This window comes from Equus quagga, chromosome 5 (assembly GCF_021613505.1).
Source record: "Equus quagga isolate Etosha38 chromosome 5, UCLA_HA_Equagga_1.0, whole genome shotgun sequence".
Classification (NCBI taxonomy): Eukaryota; Metazoa; Chordata; class Mammalia; order Perissodactyla; family Equidae; genus Equus; species Equus quagga.
In genome coordinates this window covers 23,393,387-23,419,724 of record NC_060271.1, presented here as the reverse complement: position 1 = coordinate 23,419,724, position 26,338 = coordinate 23,393,387, and the positions used below count along the sequence as shown (strand labels likewise).

The 26,338-nt window shown below is 46.9% G+C and overlaps 1 protein-coding gene across 1 annotated transcript in view; it reads right to left on the bottom strand.

Moving 5' to 3' along the window:
* The window catches only part of CSMD2 (CUB and Sushi multiple domains 2), a 585,891-nt gene that overhangs the window by 184,602 nt on the left and 374,951 nt on the right, over nucleotides 1-26,338 (bottom strand). The window contains exons 16-22 of the mRNA XM_046662326.1: nucleotides 18,257-18,395; nucleotides 17,080-17,267; nucleotides 16,110-16,298; nucleotides 15,786-15,902; nucleotides 7,949-8,164; nucleotides 6,328-6,516; nucleotides 393-562 (exon numbers count right to left, since the gene is read on the bottom strand). Of these exons, the coding sequence (XP_046518282.1) occupies nucleotides 393-562; nucleotides 6,328-6,516; nucleotides 7,949-8,164; nucleotides 15,786-15,902; nucleotides 16,110-16,298; nucleotides 17,080-17,267; nucleotides 18,257-18,395 (1,208 nt within the window). The remainder of the gene's footprint in view (nucleotides 1-392; nucleotides 563-6,327; nucleotides 6,517-7,948; nucleotides 8,165-15,785; nucleotides 15,903-16,109; nucleotides 16,299-17,079; nucleotides 17,268-18,256; nucleotides 18,396-26,338) is intronic.

Here is a 26,338-nt window from a genome sequence, read left to right as displayed (position 1 = left end):
AGGTATAAAAGTATCTGTATCCACACATATCTATACAAATGCACACACGTGCACACAGTCTATGAGCTCTTCACTAACCAAGTGGATGGTCAGAGTTCACAATGGAAAACCTGATCCATTGATCGCTCCAACTGAATTTACTGTTATTTATTATTCAGTCAACCCACATTCACTTGCATATATATTTGAGAGCAGACTCTAAAGCCACCTTCTTAGACGCTTACATACCCTTCTCTTTCAGGTTCTCACTTTCTCTGAGACGAGTAAGGACAATATCCCAGGACTACGGAGGGAAGAAGGTGGGGGTCATTCACACAGAGATAAATGAGTGAGTGCTGACCACACTTCTGCAGACTATAACATACATACATCACGACATCGATTGGTTTTACCTTGAGGACATCTCCTTCAGAGAGTTCAAACGCCCTGGCTTTCAGCTGAATGCCCTTCCCCGGCTGGGTCTGGATGGAGTAGATGCATTCGTGGTTGTTACTGTAGTTCACAGGAAAGTTGGGGGATAACAACGTGCCCTGAGTGCCCGTGACTGAATTCCCGCACTCAGCTGGAAAGAAAATCACAATAATCACAGATTAACCCCCATCAGCTACATCCAAAAAACAGCTCACAGCGCCGGAGAACTTTACAAAGGTGGCAAGTTATTTTCCTCTCTACCTGCCAGACGGCCTGTTTATCTGTCCTTTTGTCTGCCTGTCTACAGGACTGCTTATCCAAGTTTTATTTTTTTAACACCTGCCCACCTGTAGTTCTGCCTGGTTTCTTTATCTCTCTCATTCTGTTTCTCTGTCTCCCTCCTGCAGAAATAGAAACTAACCCGCCAGGTACCCTTTACTGTCACAGAGTTATGGCGCAGCCATTCCCCACACCTGTTCATATAGTATCATAGCAACAGAAATGACCGAGGAGGATGTCAGGGGAGGATGCAGGCAGCCGAGTGAGGAGAGATGAAGCCTTTCAGTATCAGAGGATAGAAACTAAGAGGGGAAAAGATCGAATAATAATTGCTAGCATCTTCCGAGCTTACGAGGATTATTTCGGTCATTAGTCAAAACAACCAAAACCATAAGCTCGGCACAATTATCATCTCTGTTTTAAAGATAAAGAGCCCAGTACTTAGCAATTCAGGTCAAGCCTCCCAATTCATGAAGAGGAGGAGACTGAGAACTCAACCTTCTTGGTCCTGGAATTTAGGGCCTCTGAGGCTCTGGAGGAAGTTTTAGTGTAGACCCAGAGAAACTGTTTCATTCAACAGCTAAGGAATTCACACCCTCCTCTCGAAATCTGTTTCCCCTCCTCCAGAATTAGTCATTCTTTCCCCATCGTTCCCATACCTTTATTTATAGCAGTTATCGCATTTTACTTGACTTATTTGTTGACGTTTCTACCTCCTCCACTGCACTGTGCATCCTTTAGGGCTTGATTGTATTTCTCTATCCCCAGCACCCACTCAGTGCCTGGGCAGGGTGGCCACGAGCAAGTGAAAGGGGGAGTAACCCAGTAGCAGGGCATGCACTGCAGAACCCTGCAGCTGGCTCCCCAGGGTCTTTAAGAATTGTGAAGCCTCTCCCTGGGCTTCCCTGTATCAGAGCATCTACCATAGCCCACCCTGATTGCTTGTTACTTGCCTGCATCCCCCACCCAAACTTTGAGTTCCTTAGGGGCTAGGGTCATGCTTAATGAATCTATGAATTTCCACGGCTTAGCCCAGATTGTCTGCAAAATAAATATTTGCCAAATGAATGAGTGAATGAGTATGAAGGACACTGACCTTAGAAGATGTACAGTCCTAAAAATAATTCGGCTCTCGGAGGATGTAAATACACGTCCAGATGGCAGGTCTATTATTTGCCTGGACATATGGGGAGTCCGGAGCATGTCTTGAATCTTTGAAGTTGATGCAGGCAAATCTGCTTTCTCCAAACTATCCCTCAGTGTCTCTATTCTAGGTACAGTTGTTGGCTGGAAGGACCCTGAGGTCAACCAATGGGCCATTGATTTAACCATATATTCAACCCTAACTACCAGAGCCTGAAGCCTGCTAGGCCGAGGCAATGTAGACGGAGCATGTGATACAAGAACACTCAGAGCTGAGTCTCACGTGGGCTGAATGTTCTCTTGTCCCCAAGACAACAGAAACTTTATATGTCCTACCACCAAGTCCCTACACCTTCAATGGGCTCTACTCCCTGGGCTCTTTCCAGTTCAGGACCAGCTTTGGTTTCCTAGAACTTCACATAAGCCATTACTACAGACTGAATGTTTGTGCAAATTCACATGTTGAAGCGCTAATCCCATGTGGGATGGTGTTTGCAGGTGGAGCCTTGGGAGGTAGTTAGGTTTAGATGAGGTCATGAGAATAGAGCCCCTGTGATGCGATTAGTGCCCTTATAAGCAGAGGACTTGACTAGAGCCTGCAATCTCTCTGCCGGGTGAGGATACAAGAAGGCTGCCACCTGCAAAGCAGCAAAAGGGTCTTCACCAGACACTGAATCTGCTGGCACCTTGATCTTTGAATTTCCAGCCTCCAGAGCCATGAGAAATACATGTTTGTTGTTTACGTCACCAGTCTATGGTATTTTATTATTATTTTCTTTTTGTGTGTGTGTGCTTTTTCTCCCCGAATCCCCCAGTACATAGTTGTATATTCTAGTTGTGGGTCCTTCTAGTTGTGGCATGTGGAACGTTGCTTCAATGTGGCCTGATGAGCGGTGCCACGTCTGCGCCCAGGATCTGAACCCATGAATCCCTGGGCTGTCGAAGCGGAGCACACGAACTTAACCACTCGGCCACAGGGCCAGCCCCTGTGGTATTTTCTGACAGCAGCCCAAAGTGAGCAAGAGAGCCACCGTTTGTCCTGGAGGAGAAATACAGCTTGGCTGTACCCTAAACTCAGCCTGTTTGCAAAGCATCCAGATGTGCATAATGAACGCGCTGAGCTGGGGCATAAATTGAAAGAGAGAGTGGTGGACAGGCATCCTGGGGGCTGCCTTTAATTTAGGTAGATAGCTTTGTAAAGTGTGTATATTTTCTGGGTGTCCTCAGATGAGGGTGGGAATTTGGGGGGGTGGGTGCTGAGGGCTGTGCACGTTTAGACATTTATAAGTCAGTCTCATCACATGGGCAGCACTCTGGAGCAGCCCTCCGTTATCTCTGGGGTCACACACGATTTCCTTCCATCTAGGGAGGGGCATGTGGTGCAGTGGGGTGAACATGGCTTCAGACTCTGAACCTCAGTCTCTTCATCTGCCTTCATTTGGATGATAATAGTGTCCACATAAGACCATAAAGAATAAATGTTCGAGATTTTATGATAAAATAGGTGAACGTATGGGGCATGGGTAGCACATAGTAGGCCCTCACCAAATATTATTCCTCCTTTCTCTCTCCATCACTCTATGCGGCTTGCCTGCTCCCATCTGGAGCTCTAGCTGCCTGTTCTCTGGGACTGGCAGGAAGCCCGTTCCCAAGCTGTCTGACATTCACAGCAGCCTCACCGTTCCTGATGCCTCTTGCCCTCTGCTTGGTTCCCAAAACTTGGCCTCCCTTAAACATGGGCTTTGGCACATTATTGGACCCCTTCCTGCCCCTGGTTTCCTGCACAAGAGCCATATGCTCATCTCTGCCCCAGCATGACCGTCTCCTCTTTCCCACACGCCCAGCACCCTTATGAGGAGGGAAACGGGGCTGACGGCTTCAGATGGGGCCAGGCCTTGGCCAATCACCAGGTCCCACGCCCCTGCCAGGGCCTTTGTCCTGGACACCAGGGAGGGTACAGGAGGGTGGAGGGACATGGTGCTTGTTTCTGGGAGCGTTTCCAAAGGAACAGGGGAGGTGAGCAGATGCACTGAAAAGCCAAACACAAGAATAAGTGGAAACAAATAAATGCTCCAGAGAAACAAACAGTCATCTGCACAGGAAGGTGCTGCCGCTGATTCAGGCATCTGTGACTTCTGTCATCCCCATCAGAAGAGGTCTCCTAAGGGCAGGGGCTGTGTCACCCATCAGTCTGGGGCACTGGAGGCAGAGGGGCAGGTCTTCTCCATCACACGGGGGCTCCCAAGGGTGGGACCACGTCTCCTCCTGCAGACTGGGTCCTCTGGGGTCAGGGCTGTCTTTTCCACATCAAATTCAGGGGCCTCTGGGGTCAGGGGCTGTGTGACCCCGTCACACCATGAATTAAGAGCCTAGGGCTGTTCATCTCCTCCTCAGCTGGGAATGTTCCTGGTAACACTGTGTAGGCTAAGTCATCCAATTTACACGTACAGCGCACGTGGCAACTGGGAGCAGCCCCCGGGTGGGCATTCCCGTGATACCTCCAGCCCGAGGCTCTGTTGCAGGGCTGGTGCTAATTAGAGGTGATTATAATTGCTGTGTGTTATTAATAACATACGAAACAAAAGACAAATGTAATAATGAAAATATTGTGAGGTGTCATGAACAAACCGTAATTGGAATAATAAGTTAAAGAATGAGTTTATGTAATGAGATCAATGAGGCAAGAGCTTGAGGAGTGTGTATATCTGTGGTTCTGGGTAATCCCATTTAAGAAAAATTTTCCCGAGAATCACTTGGCTGAGGACATTTTCCGAGGGAAGAAAAGACCTGCTAGCAGCCAGAAAGAAATTCATCCTACATGGGGGAAGTTATGTGTGTGTCTGAATATGTACCTGGGTTAGGGTGGGGGCGATGCTCTGGGCAATGGTTACAGGAAAAAGGATAAAATTTGGGATTACTTAATTGGTCAAAAATGGAATTCCGCATCTATTTGTCTTAATGTGTCCTCCCTGAGATGGTAAAAGGTTATTGGTTATCAATAAATAACAAAAAGAGTTATTGGCAAAATGATGATAATTATACGGCACCTCGTGGTTTATGTAAATAATGTCATCTAATCTGGAATAAAGCCCATGAACTGGATATTATCTTGGTTTTACAAAGGAGGAAGCTGGGGCTGAGGGGGTTTGGTGGCCTCCCCAAGATCTAACAGCTGGTAAGTGGCAGAGCAGGGACCCGATCTTGGGCCTGTGTGACCGTGCAGCCCCATCCCAGCAAGCCTGTTTATGACCGTCCTCTGCAGAGAGCCAGGGCTCCATGGAGTTGACTCAGGCAAGGCCGACATCAAACATGGGCCCCCGTTCCAGTCGGGGCACTGCTGCTTCTCTCTGTTTGGTATATGGGGGCTCTATGTGCTGTTTCACGGTCAGCACGAGTTCCATGGCTAACAGCGAGCATGGTACAGACTCCACGAATCCCGCCTGGGATCCATTCAGCCTGCGTCGCAAGTAGTGAGCAAGCAGAGCCATGAACCTTATAAATGAGGGACAGCTAGCAATTATCGCTGCTCCCTGCTTCCAACTCCCACAGCAACCCCTCCAATCCCGTCATCTACTGTTCTCCCTGCGCCTTGCTCCAGCCCGGCCCCCGAGCCGTTCCTCAAACATCGAGCATCCTCACGGCTCAGGGCCTTGGCACTCTGTTCCCCTTTTCCCAGATATCTGAGTGATTAACCGCTAAAATGTCACCTCACCAGAGAAGCCTTTCCTGACCACTCTCTATAAAAGAGCAACCCTACCTCCAGCACTTTCTAAGCTGACTTGATTTTTCTCTGTAACCCTCAACACGGCCTGACACGTTACATATCTTTCTGTTTACAGCCTATCTCCCCCCACCTGAATGTGAGACCACGAGTCGGGAGACTTTCTCTGTTTTGTTCACCTCTGTATCCCCAGCACCTAGAAGCACGTCTGACATCAATGGTGCTGTGTAAATGAACCCAACTCTTGCTTCCCTTTCATTCCAATTGAATGGATGAAGTCTTTCTTTGGATTCTCAAAAGCTAGTACCCTCATTGGATGAGTAAAATCATCCGTCTCATCTACCACATTGGGATTCTCCATGGGCAAAGGTCATACCTCCTTCCTATAGGTCCACCCAGTGCCCCTCTCGATTTCTCTGCAAAAGGTGTCCTTAAGCCATGGGAATATGTGTTGGGAGTGGGAGGTAAGGGTATGGAAGTCAATGTCATTTGAGTGCCTACTGTGGATCCACTTTGCAAAGGTCAGTTCAGGCTCTAGAACAGCCCACGAAGCAGGTATTGCCATCCCTATTGCACAGATAAGGAGGCTGGAGCAGAAGGAGGTTAGGCCGCCCACCCGAGGTCCCGCTGCAGGTAAGTGTGCGCTAAGGCAGTCCTCCTCCTCCCACCCAGGCCTGTTGGCCTCTTGGCCCGTGGGGTCCACAACCTCACACCATTGACTAAGTTTGGCCCACCCCGTTAGTGAAGCAAAATGAAAGCACGTGACCACCTACCAACACACCTTGGCAGAGGCGAACTCCACAGGCGCCGTCTGCCCCCCAGGCACGTGATGCGGGCCGTGCCCTCCAGACGGTACCCGGGGAAGCAGGAGAAGGTCAAGGTGTCACCTACGCCGAACTGTAAGCCCTTCCGGATGCTGTAGGCTGGGACCTCGGGCTCCTCGCAGGGCTCCAGGTCATATTCTGGAAGGGCAGCAGGAGAGCCAGGCTCAGAGACAGAAGATGGGAACACACAGACAGATACATCAGGGAGAAAGAGGCCGGGGATAAAGACAGACAACAGAACATGCACACACTGATCCACTGAAGGCAAAGAGAAAAGAAGAGAGAGCCCAAGAGGAACAGAGGTAATGAGGTGAGGAACAGGCCATGCTGTGCCTGGGGGTCTGAATGGCTCCCCGCCGCGAGCAGTAGGGGAGAGGCACAGCGTTTCTGGAGACGTGCTTCCCGGAGTATTTATGAGGTTTCTTATGACTTGACCCTTCCCTCCACTGTCCCTTCATCTCCACATTAACCCCAAGCCTCAGGGCTCACAGACTCTCCTGCCTCTCTCTCCTTAGGCGCTGAACCAGATCAATTCAATCAGCCTGTTCCAGAGGGTCAGAATGTATGACCCAGCCGAGGGCAACTTACACAGGGAAAGAGAATCCAAATGGCTCGGTAATGCCAGCACTTGAGACAGATGGCAAGCATGATGGGGTGGCATTTATGGGCCAGGGACCTGCCTGGTACCTCCAGTGATACCACAGAAATGACTATCCCTCATCTCCAGGGGACTCTCCCTTCTGGGACACAGTCCCCCCCGGGCTGTGTGGTGAGGAGAGGGAGGGTCTCTCTCTGATGGGATAAGGCACACTGGCTGGATATGTCTCATTGGCCAGGCCAGCCCAGGCACATGGCAAGTGGCCTCTGCTGGGGGGACAGGATGGGGCTGAGCTGGGCCATGTCCCTGTTGCTAGAGGTCAGATATCTTTTGCCCATTCTTGGGGAACCCATCTGCTATCTCTGCTCTGGTTGAGAAGAGGGGGACCCTGGGGCATAGGAATAGGAGGAGTGGTGGGGGTGGGGCTAGGCACTAGAGGAGTGAAGGGTCCTCTTTTCTCTGCGAATACCAAATAAAAGAGCTTTCTTATCAGGATCCCTAAGCACAGAGATAAATCTCTATTACTGCTAAACTAGCATTGATGAAGCCCCCAAATAAGACTGAAACACTCCAGTATGTTAATTGCAAACCCTCTTCATCTTTTTTTAAATTGCTAGAGTTGTGAAATAGCAGAAGAGGAATCAGAGAAGAATCTGGAATAACTAGGGCAGGAAGGGACTTCTGTGGGGTCCTCTAGTTCAACCAGTTGGGTAGGTCATACTCACAGCAAATCCTAAATGCCTTCAGAGAAGGAGATTTCCCAACAAACCTGCTAACTCCTTCCAAGCCCATTATAGGGAAGTTCATCCTTGTGTCTAACCCAACTATCTTTTGCTGTAGCAGGGAGGTCATTCTCCCAGGGACTGGAGAGTGGGTCAATATCCATCTGCTAGGAAGCCCAGAGGCCGGTAGCAGAGGGCAAGACAGAATGCTTTGTGGTCTCTGCCCTCGAGGGACTCTCACACGCTTTACCTGAGAAGGTGATGTTGAATCCTTCATAGGACATGGAGAAATCGGAAATGAAGCGGACCTGGGCAGTGAAGTTGCCATAGAGGCCAGCGCTGATGGGGGCCGGCAACCTCGAGCCCGTCAGCTGCCTCAGGGGCTGGGTGAAGCTGCCGTTCTCGGTGATGAGGAGGTAGTCATGGCCACTCTCCAGGTGGAAAGTGTGGAAAGTGAAGAACACACCTGCCAAGAGACCAGAGGAATGGGGTGAGGATGGTGAGACGGCTGAAGCAGCCCAGCTGCAAGACGGGCCCTGCACAAACATTTCCAATTTGTAAACGTCTTGGTGTGCAGAAGTACAGCATGCGTTGATGAACTCGCACGGGCCAACCTGAACGAACCGGAACACGCCACTGCCCACAGGTCTGGTCAGGGAGAAGGACACCACTTTACAATTGTCACAATTTGAAAGGGAGATTTATGGCTAGTTCCAGGGGAATGCTTATAGTCATTCTTTCATTTACTTATTCATTCATTCAACAAGTATTTGTGTATTTGTTGAGTGCTTCCTATGGGCTAGGATCCAGGGCTAGGTTGGTGCAAGGCGATATTCAAGACATTAAACAAAGAGCTACAGCACAGAGAGATGAACGCTAGAAGAATGTGGATCACAGTGCGCCGGGGGCAGAATGGAAGTAGTTCACAGCAGGAAGAGGGGAGTGTAGGATGGCCTCACTGAGGAGTGCACTTTCAATTTGGGTCTTAAAAGGATGCATAAGAATTAACCAGGTAGGAGGGGAAAGGGCGTTCCAGACAGGGGACAGTGTGTGTAAGGGGACAGAGGTGCTATGGATTCCACGGCTCAGCAGGCTGCACGGTATGGCTGCACACACTCACCAAGAAAAATCTGGAACAGAGGCTGGAAAGGTAGGCTGGGCTAAACCAGATATTTTTCTGGAGGCAATGAGAAGCCATCCTACCCAGAGTGGATCAGATATCAGATCTAGCAATATGCTGGTGGCTGTGAGGATGAAGTGGAGGGAGAGGGGGCACAGAGAACAACGAGAATGATGGTGGCCAGGTGCTGGGCAAGAGGATGGGGGCTGGCAGAGGGGGCAAGAGCAGGAAGTGACATGAGACCTCAGGGAGGGAAGGTAGACAGAGACAGAGGCAATGGATGCAAAGGAGAAATGAAAGGATGACTGGGAGTGTCTTGACCTGAAGGACGGTGATGTCTTTCGTGACCTTGGGTAGGACATATGGAGGAAGAGGAGCAGGTGGTGGAAGGGTGATGGACTGAGCTTTGAATGCCCTGTGTTTTCAGCACCCAAGCAGTGATAGCTAGTGGACAACTGGGATATAGAGTTGGAGTTCAGGATTACGGCTGGACCACAGAGGGAGATCTGGGAACTGCCAGCAAAGAGGTGCTATTGGAAGCCAGAGGTGTAGAGCACTGGAGGAGGGCAGGATGAGAGTCAGAGAAGGGGCAGGAGGGAGGCCTGGGGAGGAGAGGCATTAAGTAGGAGACAGGGAGAAGGAGGAGCTGGGGGAGTTAGACAGGGGCAGGAGTTCCGAGCACTGAATAGAATGTGCATTAACGTTTTGAGCACTAAGTTTGTGTGTCACCGTCCTATGCATTTAGATGCTCTGTACTCGACACCTATCAATTGGAAGGGAAGATATGAAAACTCATTTACTCCTCCGAGAGTCCTACAGTGTGGGTAGGATTAGGCTCGTCTCCATTGGACACCTGAGGAAACTGAGATGCACAGAGATAAAGTCACTTGTCCACGGTCATCCAGCTAGTAGGTGGTAGAGCTGGGATCTGAACTGAGGCTATCTGACGGCAGAGGCTGTGCAATAAACTGCTACACCAGCTGCTTCTCACACTACAGAAAGAGCGCGGGTCGTAAGAGCAGCCAGGTGGTGAGAGGGGTCAGGTGGTGAGAAAGCTTATGGAATGGTAGGATCTTAACATCCAAAGCAACTCTGGAACCTGTCCAGATGACAGTTGTGTTTGGGTGGACAGATGTGTAAATGCATGCCCGCCCATAAGTGAGTGTGCCCAATAGGACACACGCTGTGGACGTGCCAGGATAGGAACTCGGGTACATCAGGAGTGCTGGACCCATTTGCCATTCAAAGTCCACAGACCAGCAGCATGGGCATCGCCTGGGAGCTTGTTAGAAATGCAGAGTCTCTGCCTGCACCGCAGGCCTTCTGAATCAGAATCTGCACGCTAACAAGATCCCCGAGAGATCTGCGGGCACACAAAAGTCTGAGAAATACTTCTCTAGATAATTACTGACACGTTTTTGATAAATGATGGTTGGATCCAAGCTCTTAATGCTAAAGCATTTTAGCTGTTTTCATATTCTTGCCTCTCTGTTGATAGAAGCTGGTGAGTCCGGTGCATTTGGGATTCTGTGGGTGGGGGTTGGGGGAAGAGGAGAGGTAGTGGAACCGGGAAGGCAGCTTGTAAATGTCTAGGCAACTGAGATGCATCCATTTATCTATTTGCTCAAAGAAACAGATCCTAAGCACTGAGAAAGATCTCCAAGGTTAGTGGAGGAGACAGACACATCAACAGTGAGAATCCGGAGTGGGGGTGCAGAGGAAGAGTGGGCAACCATGCCTCGGGGGTTGGGAAGGCATCCCAGGGGTCGCAATCCTTGCCATGAGGGGTTTTGAGCATGCTTGGGGACTCCCGGGTACGTGTGCCTGTATCCTATACTCCCGACACACAAACACGTGTGCAAATGAGAAAACTCTTCTCAGGCTACATAGCTTGGGAACAGGCTGGGTGGAACGTAGTCCTTTCCCTCCTGGCTGGAACACGGGGTTGGCAGGAGAGTGGGTCGGACACAGCAACAGGTGGAAATGAACTCGATTAAGAACTATGCTTTGTACTCTATTCTTCTAGCATGTAAATATAGCCCTCCAAAGGAGTAAACATTTGGCTGGAATTCTAAGGATGAGTAAACAACTGAGATGAACCTCCTGGGTTTCCCAGCTGTGCTGACTGCTTGGGGCTCTTTTGGCCATTGCGAGAAAATGAAGACATTGTCACAGAAATAGAGAGGCCCCGTGTTGGAGTTTGAATCCAGATTTGGTGTGACAGATGCACACACAAACAAATATTTCACCGGAGTGAACCAGGTGGAATCATACGAAGGATATGAACACCATGCTGGAGCAGAAGGAGCAGGGCGATAGGCAAACACGGACTTTGGAGGGAGACAGAGGGGTCAAAAGCCCATCCACCAGCGGAAGCGTCTGGGCCAAGGTTGCTCAGCATGGCCTGAGTTTGAGTTTCCCCAACTACGAGATGTGGATGACAGCATCTCCAGCACAGGTGGCGTTTCGTCCTGGAAGTGACGAATAATCGGGGTAGCACATGCAGGGCGCACAGCACAATGCCCGGTACATAGCAGGTGTTCTCTTGGCTCTGCTCAGCTAACTCCCAAACAGTCTTGTGGGTTTTATGAAAGATGTCAGTGCTGGGGTCTCAGCAAGAGCGCATTCTCTGGACTCCTGAATTGGCTGTTCCCTTGGGCTGAGCATGTGGCAAGTTGAACAATTCTGAATTTCTCAGAGTTTTGAGTTGTCCTTCTGCCCGTTAGGGAGCAATCAGAGTCAGTAGCCTAATAGGTCTGTTAACCTCAGATACTCTATTTTTTTTTTTTTTATTGAGGCGGTAGTGATTTATAACACTGTATACATTTCAGGTGTACCTCACTATATTTCCCCTTCTGTATAGACTACATGGTGTTTGCTACCAAGTCTAGTTGCTACCCATTAACACACACATATGCTTCTTTACCCCTTTCACCATCCCATCCCCTGTAACCACCAATCTGTTCTCCCTATGTGTTTGTTTATCTTCCACATATGAGTGAAATCATATGATATTTGTCTTTCTCTGTATGACTTATTCCACTTAGCGTAATGCCCTTAAGGTCCATCCAAGTTGTGGCAATTGGTAAGATATCATCTTTTTTATGGCTTGAGTGGTATTCCATCGCATATAAATACCACATCTTCTTTATCTATTCATCTGTCGATGGGCACTTGAGTTGTTTCCAAGTCTTGGCTATTGTGAATAATGTTGCAATGAACACATGGGTGCATACATCTTTTCGAATTAGTGCTCTCGTGTCCTTTGAATAAACACTCAGAAGTAGAATAGCTGGATCACTTGGCAGGAATGTAAATTGGTACAGCCACTATGAAAACAGTATGGACATACCCTTACAAGCAGAGACTGAGGAGGGTCTGGGTTCAGTTTAATTCAATGCATATAAATATTTCTTGAGTTCCTTATGCGCTAGGCATAGAGCCAGAAGCTGGGAAACCGCAGGAAGCAAGGCACACATGTCTCTCCGAGAGCCTGTCGTGGACACAGATGGTGAAAATGCAAGTTCTGTTGAGTCGGGTAAAGCCTGGGGCTGGGAAGGTACAGGATCCTGTGGGGGTCACAGAAGGGGCCCCCGAGCTGGAGGGGGAGGGTTGGGAAGGCTCATTAGAGGAAGTGAGTGCAGAAGGATGAGGAGCTGGTGACACAAGGGGAATGGTGGAGATGCTGCAGGGAGAGGAAGGCTTCCTGAGAGAAGACAATTATCCCAACGTGCAAAGCTCTAGTTCAGTGTAGCTAAAACTTAGCATTTAAAGGGCCCAGAAGGAGGCTGAGAAAGGTACGCAAGGGCTGCAGGGCCATGCTAGTTATTCTCTGTGGGGCTCTATGCCAGGGGTCAGCACAGACGGGAAACAAGACAGAACCTTAAGAAACAAGCAGCCTTTAAGTGGTTCTAAGGAAGAAGTGACCTGGTCTTATACCAGTATCTTGTTGATGCTCTGCCTGGAACACCTTTCGTTCTGGCTAATTCCTGTTCATCACTGAAGACTGGCTTAAGTCTCAACTCTGGGACACCTGCTTAACCCTTGGACTGGCCTCCGGCTGTTTCCCCAGCTCTCTCTGCTCTATCCCAGCATTGGCCGTGGAGCAGTGAGAGATCTCTTTAGGCTGTCTATCTCTACCACTAGATTATACACTTCCGAAGGCAGGCAATGGCAGAGTGGCGTGTTCCGTTTTTTCCTAGCACTCAGAATAAGTATAAGTATAAAATAAGCTTTTGTTACCTATTTGTTGAACTGCATTGACTTCTAGGCAAAGACACACAGAGAAGGGCATAGAGAAACATATACCCCTGTATCACCGATGCCCAGACACAGACAATCATGACCACAGGGGGTTGTTTCCTTAGCGATCATGAGGGGCTGCCTTTCTTTCTCTTGATGCCGCAGAGTAGCTTCTGGCTCCTGCAATGGCCAACTCTGGACCAGGCTTGGCAGAAACAGCTCTGCAGGATGAACAAGGACACTGCTCTCATCCCTTCTCTCCTCAGGAGCAATATTGTGGGGAGAAGGGGACAACCCCGGCCTTTCCCTGACTGCCTGGAGAGTCCTACCTTACCCAAGGAGCTCCAGGCCATCCTAATCCCAGCCAGGCTAGGCTTATTCACGGCAGATTGACAGCCTTTAAGCACATGTGCTGTGACTATAAGTGTCTTTCCTTTCAAATTTTCTTTTTTTTATACAAGTAGTATATTTCTCATGGAATAAATGCTTATTGCTCAAAATTAGAAAAAAGGGAAATGATGAAAAAAGAGACAACTAGTATTAACATCTGGGGTATATCTTTTCAGACTATTTTCTATGCACATATCCTTGTTTACTTTTTATAAACTGAGTATATTCTTGTAACAAACTTCTTTTACTTAACAATGTATTTCAGCCACCTCCGTGGGTCTTTAAATATTCTTTCACATTATTCCTTTTAGCAGCCGCATAGTATTTCATCATACAGCTGTACCATATGTTTATTTAACATTTCCTTATCGATGGATATTTGAAGAGTTAGTAATTTTTCCATTAATAAGGTGTTTTAGGAGACATCCTTGTAGCTAAATCTTGATGGACAGTTTTACTTATTTTCTTCAGAAAATTCCAAGAAGTGGAATTGCTGGGTCCAAAGGCACATAATCTTTAATGCTTTTGGTTCATATCCTGGAATCACCCTCTGGAAAGTGTGAACCGTTTCACACAAGGTCAGCAGGGAAGAAGAGTGTTCACGTCTCCACTGTCCCCACACTGTTACAAGTTCTTTGCTGACTTGAAAAAGGAAATGATATTTCGTTACTGTTTGAATGTGTATTTCTTTACTTATTAGCGGGGTCAATGTCCTTTCATTAGTATTTCCTCTATGAGGTAGCATTAGTTTATGGTTTTGCTCCTTTTACAGGCCTGTAGACCAGGCATATTTTTCTGAAAGATTTTTAAGAGCTCTTTGTGCGTCAGGTTGGAAATCCTTAGTTGATTGTATGTATTGCAAATATTTTTGTCCATTTACTATTTTAACTTTTTATGGCTTTTTCTTTTTTTACCGTAAATCCATTCAAATTGTATTTAATCAATTCTAACAGTCTTTGCTTTTATGGATTCTGCTCTTAGTGTATTCTGTAAAGTACATCCCCACCTGAGGTTAGATTTTCATGTCTTCCAGAACTGGAATTTATGTGGTTAAATGTATGAGGTATGATTTGATTTTTTCCTTTTTTCCAAATGTTTAAGCCCACGGTTTTAAAACCGTTTATTAAATAATCCATCCTCTCTTCAATGGATTGGAAATGACATTTTAATTATATACTCCCTACTGTGTCTCTCTCATACACATTATACACACGAGTGTGCATGTGTGTACCCACACACAGAAATCTATTTCTGGACCTTTATCCTCCCCCACTGATTTACCACATTGTTAAAATTATTTTAGCCCATAACCACATTTTAGTATAGGAAGGGTGACTCTTCCTTTCACATTTTTTCCTTAGCTTTTCTACATGTTAATTCTTCTAGGTCAGAGGTTCTTATTTAAGGGCACGCAACAGAATTACTAGTGAAGTGTTCTAAAAACACAGGTCCCGGATTCCACCTCCAAAGTAAAAAATCAAAATCTCGAGGGTGCGGTCCGAGCGCTGGTATTTGCCAAAGTGCAGAGGGGTTAAGAGCCACGACTCTAGATGGACTTGGGAGCAAGCTTCTGAGGACAGAGGCCATATCCGCCTGGCTACTGCTTATTCCCAGCCCCAGTGTCTGCCACATAAGTGACATTCAATCAATATTTGTGGAATGAAAGAGTATATTAATTAATGTTTATCTGTAATCACACTCTTACTTTGAACTTGGACTTCCAAAGATCATTTATGCTAGGGAAGTTGAGGCTACAGGCCACCCTGGTGAGGAATAGGAAAACATGTGAAATGAGGAACAGCTGAGTTACGCAAGAAGAGGATTGCTGTGTCCAACATCTGAGGGGTGGATGAGGAAGAGGGAGAAGACAGATGGAGCCTATGTTTCTCCAGGACACAGTATGAGGAAAAAGTTTCAGGGACATCTAGTAGGCCATTAGAAGGGGGCAGAGCTCTCAAAATATGACAGTAGGTGCCCAGTTGTTGAATGAGTTGGCCGTCTCCCCACCACTGGGGGTATTTAGACAGAAGGGGTGTCGCCATCTTGTGGGGAGCGATTTAGAGACGATCCCTGCATTAAATAGAATTTGAGAGCCGGTCATCTCTAAGATCTCTCCCAGTTTGGAGATTTTAGAACCTTAAAAATATTTATTGAATGAGTTCTGTGATTCAAGGAGACGGGAAAGTTCTGGGAGTTTTTTTGTTGGTGAGAAAAATTCAGACTACGCCCAGAGGTCACCAAATAGGGAAATCCCCGTTGAGGTCACCTTGACCTAGGGAACTTGGGGCCCTGACCATGTCACATCCTGATACGTGCTATGGGCCTAAACACTCACCCTTGCCATGTGATGTTTCGATAATCCAGGTGCAGTTCAAGTTGTTGGGGTAGAAGTCAGGGAACCCTGGTGACAAGATGGTCCCACTGGAGCCTTGAATGAAGCCACCACAGAGTGCTACAAAAAGAGGGAAGAGAGCAGTGAAAAACATGGAGTGGTCCAGTGAGCTCCCCCCATAATCCTCCTATGAGTCCACCCCCCATCTCCTCTCAGACTCCCTAACCCTCACTGACAGGGAGGAGAGTCAGCGCCCCTTCCAGCTCCTGGTTTTTACAACAAGGAAAGGAATCTTCTACTTTAGCACCCCCTTATAGTGTGTCTCACCTTCACAGCTGGGCAGGGCCCGGCTCCACTGGAAGTTGGGCTCACACTCCAGGGGCTCCCCGTCGCTTAATGTGTAGCCCGAGTCACAGCTGAAGGTCACCAGAGCGCCCACGTAGAAGTCATTCCCATGACGCTGCCCATTTACGGGGATCCCTGGATCCAGACAGTGGTCTGACTGCAGTGTTATAGCTGGAAAAGAGAGCCCACAGCTGGAACAGACAGCTCACCTTCACCACAGAGGGACCCGAGCTGACTCACAGAGAGAGAGGAGGGCGCCCTGATTTATCGAAGGCTGAAGTTGCCAGTTACCCACTCATCAAATGTGGCTGTCAGTGTCTGCTGAGAGGGTATTTGAACACCTATCTGTCAGAGAAAACAGATTGGCTCAATCAATCACTTGTTTGTTCATTCATTCATTCATTCATCATAAGTTGAGTGTCTACTATGGCTTAGACACCTTGCTAAGGCTTAGGGATACAAACATGAGTAAGAAAACGACCCTGTCCTCATGGTGCTCTCAACCATAACTCTCTATAGTGGTCTACCAAGAAGCGAAGTGACATCTTCTCTAAATCGAGGCACCAGCAACGAATGAAGAAGGTGATGAGAGAGGGTGAGAGCGAGCAGGAGATGCCATCTCACTTCAGCTTCGGGATCTGTCAAATGCTCTGTCCCCAGAGTGCCCACCCAGCACGGCACACCCAACCATCTGCACACAGAAGAGGCCTCGCGGTGTGAACACAAGGACCGCGGGGACAGGTCACTAACTTTCATTGTTTCTAAAGTTTCAACTCTAAGCTCCCGTGAGCTCTGAGGGATGCTGAGGGCAAGGGAGCACCTCCCAAGGAGCACAGCCTAATTGAGAAAGCATGGGGATGGGGCTGAGCTGGAGTCTACTGGAGGAGCACAGTCCTCGGTCCTTTCACCCACCAGGGCCAACCCTGTCATCTGCCTCCCTTCCAAGACTCACTCTCATAGCGGAGCTGGAAGCCGATGTCTGAGTGACTCTTGTCGGTAGAGAAGAGGAGGTAGAGATAGTTGCTGGTGCTGATGAGGAATTGGGGGACCTGGGTTCCATGGTAAACCCCGATCAACGGTGCTGAGTACGTCCGTCCATCTCTCACTTCCAGAGTATCATAGTTGACCTCGGTTTTAAATCTGCCGAAGACGGGAGTGTCAAGTTCTTGAGAAACCCAAGGCTTATTAATTTGCCAATGACAGAAGGCCCTGCCTGACCCAAGGCTTCGGGACACCCACATTTTGTCAGGCTGGGATACTTTACTACGATTTTCACATTCCCTAGCGAAGGGGACGGGCATTCTCTACCGTTCTGAACCCTCCTTCTCCTCTTACCCCGTGATTGGACGCAGCTCTCTCAGTCCTCTCTGTGCCTGGACCATGACACATCTTAAGAGGCAGAATGACTAGCCTCATAGGGGTCAGAATGTTCTAGGCCAGGGGTCAGCAAACTATAGCCCGGGGGCCAAATCTGGTCTATAGCTTGTTTTCTGTGACGTAAGAGCTAAGAACGCTTTTTACATTTATGAAGAGGCATTTTTTGTTAAAAAGCAAATAATATGCCACAGATATCTACAGGTGGCCCACTACATTTAAAATGGTCACTATTTGGCCCTTCACAGAAAAGTCTTGGACCGCTATTCTAGACCACGAACGCTTCGTCTAGAAGAAGCTTGTGTCCATATTTGGGTGACTACTTTCCCCATACAATGGGCGTACACGGGGTGGGGGCTAGAAGTGGGGATGTGAGCAGAATTTGGGTCAGAGGTCAGGAAGACCCCCGTCCCATGTCGTAAGTGTCAGTTAGGGTCATGCTCCTCAGGTGCTAACGCCTGCTTCACCATCTGATGGTTTCTGGCTGCCTGCTCTCTCTCCTTGGGGGCGAGGAGAGAGAAGGGCTCTGATGTCCCAAGTGATACCCCAAACTTCTCCTCACAGAGTTCCCTAAACAGCACTAACCCCACTCTGAAGCAGAACCAAGGCCAGCGCAGTCTGTCCCCACCCAGGGCAGTGCACTCGAGTGTTCTCTGACCTTGCTGCCATTTCAGCTTCAGTGCTGGTCCCCTACCCACATCACTCCATAGAGATCACCCCTCACCCTCCCGCTCCCAGGCTGTGGTTACCAGCACCTGTCGAAGGTGATTTTGATGGGGTAGCCCGGCTGGGCTTCAATCACCCAGGCACAGCTCAGGGCATCCTTGTAGAAGCCAGGCCAGCCCGGAGAGAGGATGGTGCCACTGGGCGAAGTCAGATGCCCACCACAGGGAGCTGGGGGGACAGAAGCGACAGAAGCAGGTTTCTTGGGGGGGTGACAAATGAATGAATAAACAAAAAGTCCTCTACAAAATGTGTCTGCCAACAAGCACTGTTTTTGTTTTTATGGAAAATTACGTAAACTCTATAAATGGTGAGTTCTGTCTATTGGGACCTTTACAGATGTGTCCAGTTACATCATTTGGAGTTTTATTAAAGGCCAGAGGGGAGAAATGAAAAGAATCCTTTAAACAAAGTCCTTTGCCATTCTAGAAGAGCTGAAAAGCAGCTGCTATTTGGGTCACACTGGTTTTTCCTTTGTTCCTCCTTCAATTGCCAGGCCTGCGGCCCACCTCCTCACGTCCTCCACCTGGCGCTGGGGCCGGAGCATGTGCAGAGTGTCGGCCTCTAAGCACCTGCACCCCCTGTTCCACTCTGAGCTCAGTGAGGGCAGGGACCACGTTGTTTCTCTACGTGACTTGGAGCCCCCGGCAGTTAGCCTAGTGCTTGGCACACAGTTCTCCCTCAGTGATTATCGCTTGAATGAATAAATGAATGGATAGAAGGATGAACAAATGCAACGCATGGCAGGTAACTCCACAGGACACTGGGTGGTCCAGGCCCCTCTCATGGCTGGCTCTGATCTTGCCAAGCCTGTTACCTCAGTCCCTCCCTCTCTCTCTGCCCATTCTTCCCGTCCCTGAGCGTCCCATTCTCACCCACAACCTTGCCACTCCTGCCTTTTCCTGCAACCAGACCCCTGGCCCCAGTGATGGCCATCAGAGCTGCTCCAGCCCCTCCTTCAGGGCACATGGTCGGATTTCAATGCCCATTTCTTTTGAAGGTACGCAAGGCCATGTGACTGCCTTGACCAATAAAATGAGAGTAGAAATGAAGTGTGTCACGTCTATGTGGGGATGTTAAGAGCCAGTGCATGATTTGCAAAGTTTCCTGCCTCAAGGACTGTGGAAGCGAGTGTCAAAATGGAAGTCCCGTCAGCCGGGGCCTTTAAGTGACTCTGAGGAGCGGAGTCCCTGATGACTCGTATTAAACACGTAGCTTGAGTAGTCTGTGGGCGATATAAACTCCTGTTTGTAAGCCACTGAGATTGTAGGGTAGTGTGTTAACACAGTCTAACCTAGGCCACCCTGACTAAGACACCTCTGGCCCCAAGAATGAAGATGAGGATGTTGATACAGCCAACACCAGTGCTGCTGCTACTGTCGCCACCACTGCCACGGACTGAGAGCCTACTCATGTCAGGTGTTTAGCTTCCCAGAGATAACCATGCTCACTCTTCACAAAACACAAACCCTGGGAGGGGATCCATTTTACAGCTAAGAAAGCTGAGGCTTATGGAGGTTAAGTAACTAGCCCTGGGATAGCAAGGGGCAGAGCCTGCATTCAGACCTAGGAAGATGGCCTAAATTCAGAGAACTTAAGCCAAGCAGGCTCCCAGATTGAAAGGAACCCCTCCTTCCTTGGGATGCCGTTATGATGGAGCTCCCAGAGGCCAAAAATGCCCTGACAGGACCGGGAGGGGAAGAAAGAGCTCCCCAGCACTTCTATCTCTGCAAATTTCTCTAGGTATTCAGCTTCATAAAATACAGCCAAATGTATCACACCCTTCCTCTCTCAAGTCTACAAACTTCTTTGAAATATCTAAAATAATCGTCAAGCATTCTTAACAGAAAGTTATATTAGGAAGTTTAATTAACAAAGAAGATCACAAAAATAAGAATGATGATGATAGTAGAAACTCATACTGATGACATATGGTGCTAACTGCTTTATGGGTATTCTCTCATTTAAGGGCACACGACGTTTACGAAGTTATTATTCCCATTTTACAGAGGAGAAAACTACGGTTAAACAGGCTAAGCAATAGATCAAAAACTAACGAAGTGAGAGCTGAGCTTTCACCTCAAGACCTTGCCAAGTCTCCTGTGGCACATGATTGTTCTAGAACCACGGCGGACGGACAGTAATGAACCACAGGTACTGGGAGCGTACTCTGCGTCCCCTCAAATGGTAATCAGGGCTTACCATGCATTGTCCTCATGACAACTGCAGTACTAAAAGGCAGATGCCATTATTACCCTAATTTCATAGGTGGGGATTATTACCCCATTTTCAGTTAAGTTGAGGTTCGGAGAAACCAAGTAATTACATAGGACCCACATCAAACACGGAGAGAGTAAATTGCCTATGGGTTTTGTCACTTCCTGGTAAGTCTAGTTTTCAAGACCCATCCATGCATCTCACTTGAACTACTAACGCTTTCCTCTATTTCTCCGGTGAGATCTTGGAGGTGGGGAGGAACGTGCCTACTGCCACATCCCTGGGTCCTCCTGCAGGCACTGAGCCTCCGCAGAAGTAGGGATTCTCGGCTCCAATTGAGCACAGGCTCAGCCTCTTTGGTTGTTGGACTGTGATTGCCTCGCATACTTTCCAGGAAACCAGAGATCACACAGTCCCTTGCCTGCCTCGGCTGCAAGTATATCAACAAAACCCTATCTAAAGTCTCCAGAGAGGGAAACCCAAGTCCTGCCTTTGGTGGTCACCACTTTGTTTTCTTTCTTTGTTGTATTGTTTTGTTACCCTGGGCTAGTTCATGTCTTCTCCAGCTCATGTGAAGTTCAAACGACCTCTCTATTCATTCCGTCCTTCGCTCTCTCTCTGGTTCGTCTTCATACTGCAGGGTGGCAGTTGCCAGGCAGGGAGAAGGAGGGGAGGATTCCTAAATGCCAGTCTCTTTAACTTTGAAAAGATGCTCAACCTCACTCTCACTAAGAAAATGTACATTAAAACTGCTATGAGGAATGATTTCTCCTCCATCAGAGAGGGAAAACTCAAAGTCCGATGACATGTGAGGCTGAGGAAAACCAGGAATTCTACTACCTTGCTGATGGAAATGCAAAATGGCACAACCCCTATGAGGGGAAATTTGGTAATGTCCTGCAATATTCATAGGCATGTATTCCCTGACCCAGCAATTCTACTCTAGAACTCTGGTCCAAAGATACACTGGCAAAAATAGGAAAAGACACACACACACACATATAGATATATACAAATGTACATGGTTATCCAAGGTGGCACTCTTTGCAATAGTGACAGAGTGGGAACAGCCCAAATGTTCAGCAGTGGAGGGCTGACTGAACGAACTGGGGTAATCAACAAATGGACTATTTATGCAGCTGTAAAAAATCAATGAGGATTATTCTATATAATGTCATGGAGTGGTCCCCAGAATATATTATTAAGTGAATAAAAGCAAGGTGGAGAGGTGAGAATAAGGGTATAGTGTGATCCCATTCATTTAAGAAAGGGGTGTGGGACACATACACAAATTTACTCATATTCACCATCAATGATAAGGTAAACTGAAACCTCAAGATTACCTCTGGGAAGAGGGAGGGAACAGGGTAAAGAGGAGACGGATAGAAGCTAGACTTTCTCAGAATATAACTTCTTCTAGACGTTTAACTTTGGAACTATGTAAATATTTTACACACTTAAAAAGAAAGATGTAAATTTGATAAGCAATTTCTCGAAACTCAAAAGCAGAGTGAAATAAATGAATACAATACCGTATCAGTTGGTGGCATAATCACGCATGAAGAAACTAGTTAGAGATTTTAAAGCACATTGATTTGCTAGCCCAGCCCTAGTAGGATATAGGGACAAGAAGAATTGAGAGAAAAAACACTTAAGTACTTTCAGTAATCATATTGCTGTTGGCAATACTGGAAATTACAATTCTGAGACTCTTAGGTATATATTATGGAATGGGAAATTATGTTGGTGCTGTTGAGCACCAGGATTTTCAGCAAGAGCAAAAGAAGATACAGATATGATATCAAGGAAGTTAAGTAAAAAAGAAAAAGTGTTCTTACATTTGAAATGAAATGAACCCCTGATGCATTTTATCTTTAAAAAACTATTACTTAGCTCTGTTTGCTCAAAAGACTCAGAAACAAGGACCTACTCAATTGTAACAAGCATTCCCAGTGCCTGGATTCCAAATATCATTTTTCACTAAAAAGGAACCAGGCCTCCTTGGAGAAACCGCTGATTCTAGGTCAGGGACAAAAAACGTACAAGACGAGGCTGGGCCAATTTCACAAGGCTTCTGCTGGCCAATGGGACAACTTGAGCATTCATTAGAGTAATAACTGCAATGGATTTAAACACATAAAATATGTTTAAATCCACTGGGCTGTAAGGATTTGGAAACATGCTCAACTTTGGAAGATGTTAGGGAATCAAGTCATTAATATGAAAACTGGTAAATAAAGGAAAATAATTGAATATTTCTCCCGTCTTTTCTTTATGAACGATACTTCAGGGTAACCAAATAGTTGATGAGGAGAAGCTTTCTTTAAGTAGTCCAGCTTATAGAAGAAGAAGAAATGATAGCATCTTACCATTTTGCAATCCCTAGGCCGTGATCATCGATGGCTCCTACCGTCCCCAAAAGAGAGGCAATCAGGCAGGAAGTGCCTCTGATGGAGGCACAGAGCCTCGCCTATAAAATATCTTGCCCCAAACCCAAATCTGATCAGGTTTCTAGATCTTACTGCCAATTAAAGGAAATAAAAGAGAGAGAGGATCACTTTAAACAACCTCCCAGGGATGTAATCGCCCAAATTCAGGATGTAGAACATTCCTCAGGATAAAATAACCCAGCTCCTTCAACAAGAAAATCACAAGGGGTGGGGAAGACACCTGTAGATTAAAAAAGACTGAGCTATATCAGCCAACTGCGACGTATGAACCTAACTAGGATTTGGATTTTTTAAAAAATACCATAAAAGAAAGTTTTAGATAATCATGGAAATTTGATTGTGTTAAGCAATCATTTTTATTTTTTTAAAGATAATTGTATTGTGGTTATGTTTTAAAGATTCTCTTCATCTGTTAGAGATACACACTAAAATGTTGTGGATGAAATGTTTGGCCTGAAATATGCTTCAGGAGAAGCCCAGCGTGGAGGGAGGTGGGGGAATGGGTGGGGGGATAAACGAAACAAAAGAGGTCATGAGTTCATAATTGTTGAAGCTGGGTGATGGGCATATGGGGTTCAGCACACTGTTCTCTCTGTTTGAAATTTTCCATTAAAAAAGTTAGAGTGGAAAACACACACATAGACACACATGCGTGCACGTGCATACACACGGATAAGAAAGAAAAAGAGGAGGGTCCTGCCTTGAATAGAGAGATGAGCTCAGCAATAAGACAAAAGAGGGACCGTGTGCCAAATCCACTGCCTGACACACAGTAGGTGCTCAAGAAATATTTTGTTGAAGGAATGAAATACTGGTAGGAAGGCAGAGATGCTCGCTGTTATGACTGGATTGTGTCCCCCAGAATTTATAGGTTGTAGGCTTAACCCAAAGTGACTGTATTTGCAGAGAGGATCTCTAAGGAGGTCATTAAGGTGAAATGAGGTCTTAAGAGTAGGGCCCTGATCCAATAGGACTGGTGTCCCCATAAGAAGAGGAAGAGACACCAGGAGTGCATGTGCCCAGAGAGAACGGCCATGTGAGGACACAGCAGGAAGGCAGCCGTCTGCAAACCAAGCAGAGAGGCCTCAGGGGAAACCAAGCCTGAGGGCTCCTCGACCTTGGACCTCCAGCCTCCAGAACTGTGAGAAAACAAATGTCTGCTGTTTAAGCCACCCAGCCTGAGATGACTAATACACTGGGCTTCTGAAGAGGGGCTGGGGTCCCCTGTGAGGGATGACCCATCTCTCCTGACCTCTGATGCTAAAGTGGTGCAGGCAAGGAGCAGTTGGGAACGGTAACGGAGCAGACTAACAGAAAGAACTAGTACTCACTGAGCCCTCACACGGTGCCAGACACTAATTTATGTGTGCGTTTTCTTTTCCTGTACGTTCGTCTTCACAACAAACTATAAGGTGGGTATTCATATTAGCCTCATTTCATAGTTGAGGAAACAGGTACACAGAGGTTAGGTAACTGGTTCAGAAACACACAGCTAGGAAGTGGCAGAGCCAGGATTTAAACCCAGGCGGTCTGGCTCCAGAGCCTGCATTTCTAACCACTGTGGGTGGATGTGGGAATGCCCGCCCTGACTACTGCCCTCAAAGGGGTTTCGGTTGACTAGGCATGTGAATGACCAGGAGTGAAAGCCTTTCCTCTGGCCTTCTACTCCGCCATTTTGTGGTAGAATGAAAGCAGAATAAACTTTGGAGTCAGACAGACCTTATTTGGTGATTAAAAGTGATGGTTCTGGAATCAGAACACTTGGATTTGAAACCTGACTCTCTCATTCACTTAGCTGTGTGATCTTGGGCAAATTACTTAACTACTCTGTGCGTCAGTCTCCTGATCTGTGAAATGAGGACAGAACAGTACCTACCTCACAAGGATGTCTTGAGGATTCGATAGGACACTGTATGTAAAGCACTGGTCTAGTATTTAGTGCTTGGTAAGTGTTCAAATATTACTAGCTGGGTGATCTCAGGCAAGTCAATTCACCTCGCTGGTCTGCAGGTTTCTCATGCATGGAGATAATAATACCCTTCTCACAAGAGTGACCAGAAGATTAAATGAGATAATGTTAGAAACTCAATGAGTACCCTTACTTCTTTCTTGGAGGCCTAAATGAGCTACAACCATCACTCATATGTGGATCATATATGAGTTACAACCATCACTTATATCTAGATTCCTCTTGTGGGAGTGGGGAGAATGGACCTTTTCTTAAAAATTAGTTTCTCGATGTCCTATTGGCTTATAATATTGCATAAATTTCACGTGTACATTATTACATTTCAGTTCGTGTATTGACTGTGCCGTGCTCACCACCAACAGTCTAGCTTTCATCGTCACCATACATATGTGCCCTTTACTCTTTTCACCCTCCCCCGACTCCTTTCCCCTCTGTACCCACCAATCTGTTCTCCTTATTCGTGTGTTTGTTTATCTTCCACATATGAGTGAAGTCATATGGTGTTTGCCTTTCTCAGTCTGATCTTTTTTTTTAAAGGACTTTAAAATTTTCTGATTATAAAAGTAACACGCATACACACAGAGGAAAAAACGTGAACATGTTTACACGAAACTATTCAATCCTTTTCCTCTGGGGAGTGGGGTTGGAAATGAATATTTCCACTTTGAACTTTACTGTACTTGTGTATTGTTCAAATTTTTTACAACAACCAAGTACTACTTTAAAAATAAAAACAGATGCTCACTGTACATAATTAATCTCCTTTTTCTCCCCCTTGTATTTCTTGTAAGCAACATATTTTTTAAAACCCAGTTTGAGATTCTTTATCTTTTAGTAGGGAGTTTAATTACCTTTAATGTCATAACAGATATGTTTGCCTTACTGCTGCCATTTTGCTTTATGCTGTCAATTTCTGATGCTTCCATGTGGCGGCCCGTCTTGTCTTTTGTGAGGGGCAATATGTTTCCTTTTGTTTTAATTTTCTACTGGGATATGGAAAGTAGAAAATCTGCTTTTCAGCTTATTTTTAGATGCTTTAAAGTCTTTTGTAAACATGTTTGAAATTATATCCTTTCTAGTGATATAATTCAAGAAAAATACAGTAACAGTGTAGCCAAGAGCTGGGGTTTGAAGTCTGGCTCCACCACTTAGAAGCTAGGAGGACCCTGGGCAAGACACTTAACCTCTCTGTGCCCCAGTGGGGACGCGGTCTCCACTCCCTAGGCCAGTGCATGGCTGAAATGAGGTGACACTTGTAAACCATTTGTCACAGAGGATATGATTACTGGGTTCTTCCTTAAAAGAGACAAGGAATTGATGGATGTGGGGGAGAGAGAACCAGCTGCTCCTATGTAGATGCCTTTACTACCTGGATGTCTTTCTTAGGAAATCTCTGATTTTAAACATATGCATCCCTTATGTCCTCTGTTCTCTAGATCAGATGGGAGGAAACTACAGCCTGGGGCCAAATCTGGCCC